The following is a 10,157-nucleotide window of genomic DNA, read 5'->3' on the forward strand; positions in this document are numbered from 1 at the left end:
CTTAGCACGAACTTTATGAATCAATTAGAGCCACAATTGAAGGCAATTAGGAAGATTAAGATTTGGAGGAAGAGTTCACCTTTGTCAAGTTATTAGGCTTGATTTGAAATGCGAGGAGGAAGATCCGAGTTTTGGAGGCTGATTTCGAGGAAGTTATGCTCGAGGACAGCCGTATGGAGCCTTCCGGGCAGCAAACAGGAACCTTTTAGATGTGGGACAGTAATAGAAACTTGCTGGAACATCTGGACAGCAGTTAGGAATCTTTAGGACAGCAACCGGGAACCTTCCGGAACAGCAAGTGGGCTACTTTTGGAATGCAGGGCAGCAGTTTTCCTAAGTCAAGAACCTCTAGCTATAGTGTAAGGCGGAGGGAAAGTAAATTTTGTTTGGGAGGGCTAGGGGACTTTTGGTTCAGATTTTAGTGGAGAAAGGGGAGGAAAATTTGAGTTTCAAATTCCTAAATTAGTTGTGGAAGGGAGGGAAAGGGGTTACTTAATTCCTTAATTGAAGTTCCAATCTTGGGAAAGAATTAATTAAAATAGGAGAGGGATGGGTCCGGCCAAGAGCGAGGTTGGTTAATTAATTCCTCTAATTGGATTTCCAATTGGGGAATTAATTAATTAATGAGGGAGAGAGAGGGGGCCGGCCAAAGAGGGAGGGGAAGGGAGTTGTCCAGTTTCAATGAATGTGTAAAACCCAAAATTTGATGATCGTAGTCGTCGCATGCATTTCGATGCGTCGTGACAAAACTTAAGTAAAAAATTAAAATTAACGAATTTTGACGAAAATAATTTTATAAAATTCTACGTAAATTTCTGAACGATTTGATATATAGAACATATAGTTAATTTTGTGTATTTTGGGAGTTTTAAAATTTAGAAATATAGATATACCCAAACTACCCCTAATCAAATAAAATGCCGGAATTGTTTAAGTGAGGGCATATGGGTCATTTTGGAAATCCCTATTTCCCTAAATAGGGAAAATCGAAACCCCCTTCCCTTATTCCTTTTGTTCGGCCTAGAGAAACGAAGGAGCAGACGTGTGAGGCGTCGGGCAAAGGCGACGGGCACGGCTTAGGCAAAGATTTTTCGACAAAGAAACTAGTGGAAATCAAAGAGGAAGTCAAGGGAAGAAGAATGTATGTCATAGAATCTAGATTTTTCCTCTCAATCTCAAGATTTTTGGAAATGAAAATATTAGGGTTTTTCCAAAATGTTAGTTTCTTCCAAAACTTCTTTACGAAATCGATAGGGAAGGATTAGGGAAGTGTTTTAACAGTAGAAAAGAAGTTTTCTTTGAGAATTTTTGGAAATAAAAAATTAGGGCTTTTACTTAAAATTTAATTTCCTTAAGGTGCTTTTATAAAAATGGTTTCTAAGGGTATTTTTAAAATAAAATTTTGAGTTTTTTTAAGAAATTTTATTTTTCATAATTTCTAATTAATTAAATCCAAAAATTAATAAAGTAATTATCAAGATATGTTTAGGGAAAATTTTGGCTTATTAAATTGATAAAATTGAGTATTTAGGATTTTATAAAATTAAGGATTTTAATAAATTCAAAAAATTAAGATTAAGTTATTTTAATTTTCCTAAATGTCGTAATGATTGAATAATGAAAAGGGAAGTGTTTAGACAATTAGGAATTTCATTAAATCTTCCTTAAAGTTTAATGAAATTCCTAATTGTGACATATTTTTTATGTGATTATTAGGTTGTAATTTTTAAGATGGACGAAGTGTGTCAAAGCGGCACTTTGAGGAAGTGTTGTACTTGGATTAAGGTAGGTACTCATATTATCATAAAAATTTAATGTATTATTTTGTCTTCCTTTTTATGCAATTTTAAATGTTTAAGGTTTTAATGTTCAAATGATTTATGAGTTCTTTTTTTAAAATGACATATTAGTATAATATTTTTATATTACAATAGATTGTTAGACTTACATGTTATTTGTGATTCTCATATTTTGAGTTAATGATTTTTGAGTCACAATTATTTTTTCATTTCACATATGATTGATTGAACATATATTATATATTATGATATGAGACTTTGCAACATGATGCAGAGTGACTAAATGGTAAAGGGCTCGAAAGAGCTAAATGGTAAAGGGGCTCGTTAGAGTCAATAGTAAAGGAATGACCAAATGATATGAAAATGTGTACCTGATCAGTACATCATTTATGGGCACCTCCGAGACGGGTGATATAATAGACATTACGCATAATATGATTTATATATATTTTCTTTGCAATATGAAAATTGATGTTTGAAGAAAGGTTAAATGAATGTTTATGATTGAAGAAAAATTATGAAAAAATTTCTTACAGAAATATTATGAACTTATACAAGTTTGATAGTCGTTTAATAATTTTTTATAAAAAAATATTTTATTTTGATTTTATGCAAATTTTTATGAAAATATGAATACCTGCTGAGTGAGTAAGCTCACCCCTGTTTGTAGGAATCTTTTTCAGGAGAACTATTTGGGAAGTAATGACAACGAGACGACAGTACACTTACCGTCGTAGAGGGCCTTAGGAAGAAATATTTTTTGTTTTCTGTTTTGTGTTTGAGTTAGTGGATTTTATTTGAGGAGTCTGTTGGAGTTTATATTGATGTTTATGTTTATGGATTTTAAGTTGTTGTGGTTTAGAAGAAACAATTTGGAACGCTTTCAGTTGATGTCTTAGTTGCTCTTTCTTATTTATGTATGTATGAAATGAAAGTTTAATTTATGTTATGTTATAAAAGTAAATGAAATTGTTATGATATATATTATGGTGTTTTTCGTACAACTGTCTGCTGCCGCCTCGTTAATTCGGGCTAGTCAGGTCGGGTCTTGACAAGAGTGGTATCAGAGCAAATGATTTAATACTGATCAATGAAAGAGTTTATAAGAGAATTTTATGAGTCTTAGAATGTGTAGAAAGTGTGAAATTTATGAATTATTTGCCTTATGATTATTGTGTTATCTCAGGAATATGGATACTGAGCAGAATACCACTGATGACATTGATGTTGAGGAAGGGAGGGAACTACCAGAAGTAGCAGAACTTTAGAGGAATAATGATAGCACCACTTATGGAGTCATTTGCTCAGATGATGGAAGCAATGACTCAGATAATAAAGATTTTCCAAACTCAAACAAGTGGCAGTGGAAGTCGTTCTATGGATAAGAACTTGAAGTTATTTCAAGACATGAATCATCCGTTATTTTCAAGTGATGGATCTATAGAGGCTGATGATTGGTTGATGTGGATAGAGAAAATTCTGAAGGGCATGTCTTGCCAGAAGATAGAAGGGCGACACTCGCTACTTATGCCTTTGATGGTGAGGTAGAAAGGTGGTGGCGGAGTCAGTTGCAAGAGATTTTTGGAGGGCGACCCAACAGTCAAGTCTCCTGGGAAGAGTTCGTGAATGTATTCAGAGGCTGGTATGTACCTATGTCAGTCAGGAGACAGATGCAGGATAAGTTCAACAGATTGGTTTAGGTAGATCGATCTATTTCTCGGTATGAGACAGAGTTTACAATGTTGTCCATGTATGTCCCTCACTTGATACCTATTGCTGAAGAGAAGTGACTCCGCTTCCTGAATTGATTAAAAGACATAATAAGGCAGTATCTCATACATTTGGGAATTGAAGATTATTCCACTTTGGTGGAAAGAGACAGAAGGATCGAGATGGATTTGCATGCAACTCAGAAGAGGAGAGATTTTCAGAAAAGGAAGATGGAGGGCAGATCAAAACCCTCTCAGTTTGCTCAGTCTTCACAGTTGGGGGTGTCTACTTGGAAGAAGCCCAAAACCAACAATTCTGACAGCAGTACTTCAACTGTTACTTTATGCAGCAAATGTGGGAGAATGCATAAGAAAAAGTGCCTCTCTGACACTAATACTTGTTTCTGCTGCCATCAACTTGGACATATGATAAAGTTTTGCCCTCTTATGGGACAAAGATCTTCTACAGAGGCCATAACAGGCAACAATGCTCAGAGGACAGTTGACAGACCAAGAGCTGTGGAGTCTACAGCCTCTGTAGCAGATCTCTGTTCGAACAATTTAAGATTCATATGATTATATGAATTGAACGAACAATGCTAATCATAAAAAGATCACAATATTTATTTATAAGACATGACATTTATTGTTCGTTCAATTTATATAAAATCTTTCATTGACAATTATATGAATCTTAAATTGAACGAATAGAGATCTGCTACAGTGGCTGTAGACTCCACAACTCTTGGTCTGCCAGCTGTCCTCTGAGTATTGTTGCATGTTTTGGCCTCTGTAGTAGATCTCTATCCCAGAAGAGGGCAAGACTTTGCGATATGTCTTGGCTGATGGCACCAGAAATAAGTATTAGTGTCAAAGAGGCATTCTCTCTAATGCATTCTCCCACACTTACTGCATAAAGTAGCAGTTGAAGTACTGCTGTTAGAATTACTAGATTTGGATTTCTTCCAAGTAAACACTCATGACTTTGAAAACTGAGTAAATTAAGAGGGCTTTGACCTACCCTCTATCTTCCTTTTCTAAAAATTCCTCCTTCTCTGAGTTGCCTGCAAATCCATCTTGATCATTCTGGCTCTTTCCATCAAAGTGAAATAATCTTTAATTCCGAAAGGTATGAGAGGCTGTCTTATTATGTCCTTTAATTCATTCAGGAAGCGATGACACTTCTCTTTAGCATTATGTATCAAGTGAGAGGCATACCTGGATAACATTGTGAATTCTGCCTCATACTGAGAAACATATCGATCTCCTTGAATCAATCTGTTGAACTTATTCTGCATCTGTCTTCTGGCTGACATAGGTACATACTAGCCTCTGAATATTTTCACAAACTCTTTTCAGGAGACTTGATTGCTAGGTCGCCCTCCAAAAGTTTCTTGCAACTGACTCCGCCACCACCTTTCTACCTCACCATCAAAGGCATAAGCAGCGAGTGTCACCTTTCTATCTTCTTGTTAAGACATGCCATCCAGAATTTTCTCTATTCGCATCATCCAATCTTCAGCCTCTATAGGTCCACTACTTGAAAACAACGGAGGCTTCATGTCTTGAAATAACTTCAAGTTCTTGTCCATAAAACGACTTCCACAGCCACTTGTCTGAGTTTGGGAGGTCTTTATCATTTGAGTCATTGCTTTCATAATCTAAGCGAATGACTCCATATTGATGCTATCATTACTTCTGGTAGCTCCCTCCTTTCCTCACAATCAGTGACATTCTGCTCAGGATCCATATTCCTGAGATAACACAATAATCATAAGGCCAGTAATTCATAAATTTCACACTTCATACACATTCTAAGACTCATACAATTCTCCTATAAGCTCTTTCATTGATCATTATTAAATCATTTGCTCTGATACCATTCTTGTCACGATCTGACCCGGTTAGCCTGAATTAACGGGACGGGAGCAGACAGTCGTACGAAAAATACTAACATATATCATAACAATTTCATTTAACTTTTATAACATAAACTTTCATTTCATCCATATATAAATAAGAAAGAGCCACTAAAACATCAACTTAAAGCGTTCCAAATTGTTTCCTCTAAACCACAACAACTAAAAATCCATAAACATAAACATCAATATAAACTCCAACAGACTCCTCAAATACAATCCACTGACTCAAACACAAAGCAGAAAACATAAAACATTTCTTCTCTAGGCCCTCTACGACGGTAAGTGTACTGTTATCTCGTTATCATCACTTCCCAGATGATTCTCCTAAAAAAGATTCCCACAAACAGGGGTGAGCTTACTCGCTCAGCAGGTATTTATATTTTCATAAAAATTTACATAAAATTAAAATAAAATATATTTTCATAATAAAACATTAAACGACAGTTAAACTTGCATAAGTTCATAATATTTATGAGAAACTTTTTTATAATATTTCTTCAATCATAAACCTTCATTTAACATTTCCTCAAACATTAATTTTCATATTGCATAGAAAACATATATAAATCATATTATGCGTAATGTCTATTATATCCCCCGTTTCGGAGGTGCCCATAAATTATGTACTGATCGGTACGCATTTTCATATCATTTGACCATTTTTTTACCATTGGCTCTAACGAGCCCCTTTACCATTTAGCTTTTGCGAGTCCCTTTATCATTTGGTTACTCCGCATCTTCATGCACAATCTCATATCATAATTTATAATTTATATTCAGACAATCATATGCAAAATGAAAAACAATTGTAACTCAAAAATCATTAACTCAAAATATGATAATCACGAATAACATGTAAGTCTAACAATCTATTACAATATAAAAATATTATACTAATATATCATTTAAAAAAATAAAATTCATAAATCATTTGAATATTAAAATCTTAAATATTTAAAATTATATAAAAAGAAAGACAAAATAATACATGAAATTTTTATGATAATATGAGTTCTTACCTAATCCAAGTACAACACTTCCTCAAAATGTCGCTTTGACACATTTCGTTCACCTTAAAGATCACAACATAATAATTACATAAAAAGACGTGTCACAAATAAATCTTCCTTAAGGTTTAATCAAATTCCTAATTGTCTAAACCCTTCACTTTCTTTATTCGATCCTTATGACATTTAGGAAAATTAAAATAACTTAATTTTAATTTTCGGATTTATTAAAATCCTTAATTTTTTGAAAACCCTTAATCCTCAATTTCATCAATTTAATATGCCAAAATTTTCCCAAAACATATCTTGATAATTAATTATCGGATTTAATTAATTAGGAAATTATGAAAAATGAAATTTCTTAAAAAAACTCAAAAATTTTTTTAAAAGCATTCCTAAGACCCTTAAAAACCATTTTTATAAAAGCACCTTAAGGAAATTAAATTTTAGGTAAAAGTCCTAATTTTTTATTTCAAAAAATTCTCAAAGAAAACTTCGTTTCTATCGTTAAAACACTTTCTCTAATCCTTCCCTATCTATTTCATGAAGAAGTTTTGGAAGAAACTAACATTTTGGAAAAACTCTAATATTTTTATTTACAAAAATCTTGAGATTTAGAGGAGAAATCTAGATTCTATGACATACCTTCTTTTTCTCTTGACTTCCTCTTCGATTTCCACTAGTTTCTTTGCCGGAAAATCTTCGCCGAAGCCGTGCCCGTCGCCCTTGCCCGACGCCTCACCCGTCCGCTCCTTCGTTTCTCTCGGCCGAACAAAATGAATAAGGGAAGGGGGTTTCGATTTTCCCTATTTAGGGAAATAGGGATTTCCAAAATGACCCATATGCCCTCACTTAAACAATTTTGGTATTTTATTTGATTAGGGGTAGTTTGGGTATATATAAACTTCTAAGTTTTATAACTCCCAAAATACACAAAATTAACTATAGGTTCTATATATCAAATCCTTCAAAAATTTATGTAAAATTTTATAAAATTACTTTCGTCAAAATCCGTTAACTTTAATTTTTCACTTAAGTTTCATCGTGACGCATCGAAATGCGTGCGATGGCTACGATCCTCAAATTTTGGGTTTTACAGAATGTGGGAAATATAATTGATTCCCAATCAATTTCAGATTTAATCAATCCTTGATTGAGGGAAGACTTTCCAAAATTAAACTAAATGATTTATGAAAGAATTTGAAATTTCAAATTCGTTTGAATTTGAATTCAAAACTTACTATAGTTAAACAACTTAGGAAAGAGGGAAATTAAGAAGGGAAAGGGACTAGGGGCCGGCGGCTAGGGTTGGTGGTGGAGTTAGGGTGATGGGGGGTTAGGGTTGTGGTGGTGGGGCTTAAGGCCGGCGGGTGGAGGAGGAGGAAGGGTTGGCCGGTGGGGAAGGAGTTTGGTACCTTTAGGTTTTGGCTAACGGTTAGGGCTTGGCCGGAGATCTTGGGAAGAAAAAGGAAGGGTGACCGGCGGTAGGGATGAAGAAGAAGAAATAGACCACGAGCTCGGACATTTTCTGCTGCTGGTGGGTGATCTGTTGCCCTCACCTAGGGACTTCTCTCACTAGAGCTCTCGAACCTTACCAAAGACATAAGTGCAGAATTTTTATTTTCAATAATCATCATCTCATCAAAGGAGAATGGGGCTTTAAATAGCCAATACAATGAAGAAAATACAAATGACCAACTTGCCCCTAGGGCATATACATGACTAGACCCTCAAGTAAGGGTGTAAAAGGAAAGATATAATAAAACTCATAAACATAATAAACTAATACATCAATAATAAATCTAATACAATAATAATCAAAAGTAAAGCGATGCAATCGTGGCCGTAGATTTAAGGCCCCATCTATGGTAGACTCTCCAAGGTTTGATGTCCTCATCATGATCACTGGCAGGCAGCTTTTCTTCCCGCATGCTTCCTAAAGTGACTTTCCCAGCCTCACCTGGCCCGGGGAAAACGAGGGGTATCGTACTGTCATGTTTTCTGCCATTTACTTAAACTCTCTAAATCAACTAGTTTAAGCTTACCAATACTTGAATTTTAGATAATATTTTAGTGAAATTAGACTGAACAAATTGCCTGTGCCAACCTTCATCAGTATGGTTATAAACTTATAATAACTCTTGATGTATGGTTGATCTTTTCAACTTGGCAACATACTTGCCGTTGCCAGCTTGCTTGCATGCTTACTGGGGGTTATGGTTTACAGTTAAACCTCTTATTATTTAGGCGACAAGAAATTTTCTGGACCAATACATAAATTCCTTTTGACCCACATGCAGTATTTCTTTCTAGTGCTCTGGTTCCATTATGTGCTTCAGCCAAACTTAAGTTGACCCAAATTTGACCCGAATCTTACACGGGTTGGCCTAAATTTGATTTGTTTGTTTGTGCCAGATTTGAATCAGGTTTTCACGTTGGATACTGTATTGACACACTATCATTTATTAGGACTCTTATTCCTAATCATCCTTATTTTTTTTGTAAATGGCCCCTTCCTCATTTGTCTGTCCCTCCAACTGGAAAATTGCTCTAATACAAATTTATGATAAGTTTGGTTTAGCATGGCATTCAAATGAGCAAATAACTACTCTTTTCCCTTTTCTTTTAACAGGGCAAAGATTTGCATTACGTGAAGGAGGAAGGACTGTTGGCGCTGGAGTTGTATCCAAAGTAATCAGTTGATGATTTGTAAGCTTTGAAACTTATTCTTTCATGAAAATTCCTCCATAAGGATAGGACCCGCCGGCAATGGTAAGCTCACATTTTGTCATGTAGGGCTGTAATCGAGCCGAGCCTAACCAAGCATATCACAAATTGTTCATGTTTAGCTTGAGCTATAGGCAGGCTTACATATACTTTTGTATTTGGTCTGTTTAGATTTTTCTATGATCAAGTTTGACTTGTACTTAAAAAAGTAAAAAATACTTGGCATCTTCTATCATACTTAGCCATCTTGTTAGAATAATGTGCATTAGTGCTTATTTTTTTCACTTAAAGGAGACAAGGGGCTAAGAGGGAGTGCGTGCGAGAAATAGCAAAAATGAGGGAGATTGGGAGAGAAAGCCCTATTACTAATTTAAATTATAGCGACTTTTTGATTAGTAGGAACTTGCAAATTTTGATTTTAGTGGTTGTTTTCCTTCCAGTTCTTGTGAAGAGGAAAAATGTGATTTGTAGTCCCTGTTTAGAACTGCTTGTTTGCATCATGAATAAGACTCTTCAGCACAATCATTCATATGATTGCCTCTTATTGTTGAGTGTTAGAATTGTGCATATATAAATGTATTTATTATAATGAAAACAATTTGTGTCAAGATTTTTCGCTAAAGTGTGATCAGAATGAGTTTTATACGTATTGATTTATTTTGAGATACGTGTAATAGAAATTTTAACTAATTAATCATGCATTATATTAAATAAGATATTCTCGCCCGAAGTTTCTTCTATTATAATAGGAGAGATTATTCTATGCAGTGTTCGAACGTATCCGGAAGCCAATCTAGACACAGCACATCATCCAATGCACTGTGTATTGGGTGATGTGGTGTGTCCGGATTGGCCTTTGGACGCGTCCGGACACCGCACGTTATAATTTTTCTTATAATAGCTTCTCTGTAACATGATGGCGCTGGTAATTTAATGCTATTATGCCTCCTCCTATGGAGAAATTATTACGTGTGAAGTTCTGATGTGAGAACC

General features: G+C 34.9%; 1 protein-coding gene across 1 annotated transcript in view; it reads left to right on the forward strand.

Moving 5' to 3' along the window:
• The window catches only part of LOC110111841 (elongation factor Tu, mitochondrial), a 28,995-nt gene extending 19,572 nt beyond the window's left edge, over window positions 1–9,423 (forward strand). The window contains exon 12 of the mRNA XM_020843874.2: window positions 9,070–9,423. Coding sequence (XP_020699533.1) covers window positions 9,070–9,140 — 71 coding nt within the window. The 3' untranslated portion in view covers window positions 9,141–9,423. The remainder of the gene's footprint in view (window positions 1–9,069) is intronic.
• The last annotated feature ends 734 nt before the right edge of the window (window positions 9,424–10,157 follow it).

This window comes from Dendrobium catenatum, unplaced genomic scaffold, assembly GCF_001605985.2.
Source record: "Dendrobium catenatum unplaced genomic scaffold, ASM160598v2 fragScaff_scaffold_621, whole genome shotgun sequence".
NCBI lineage: Eukaryota > Viridiplantae > Streptophyta > Magnoliopsida > Asparagales > Orchidaceae > Dendrobium > Dendrobium catenatum.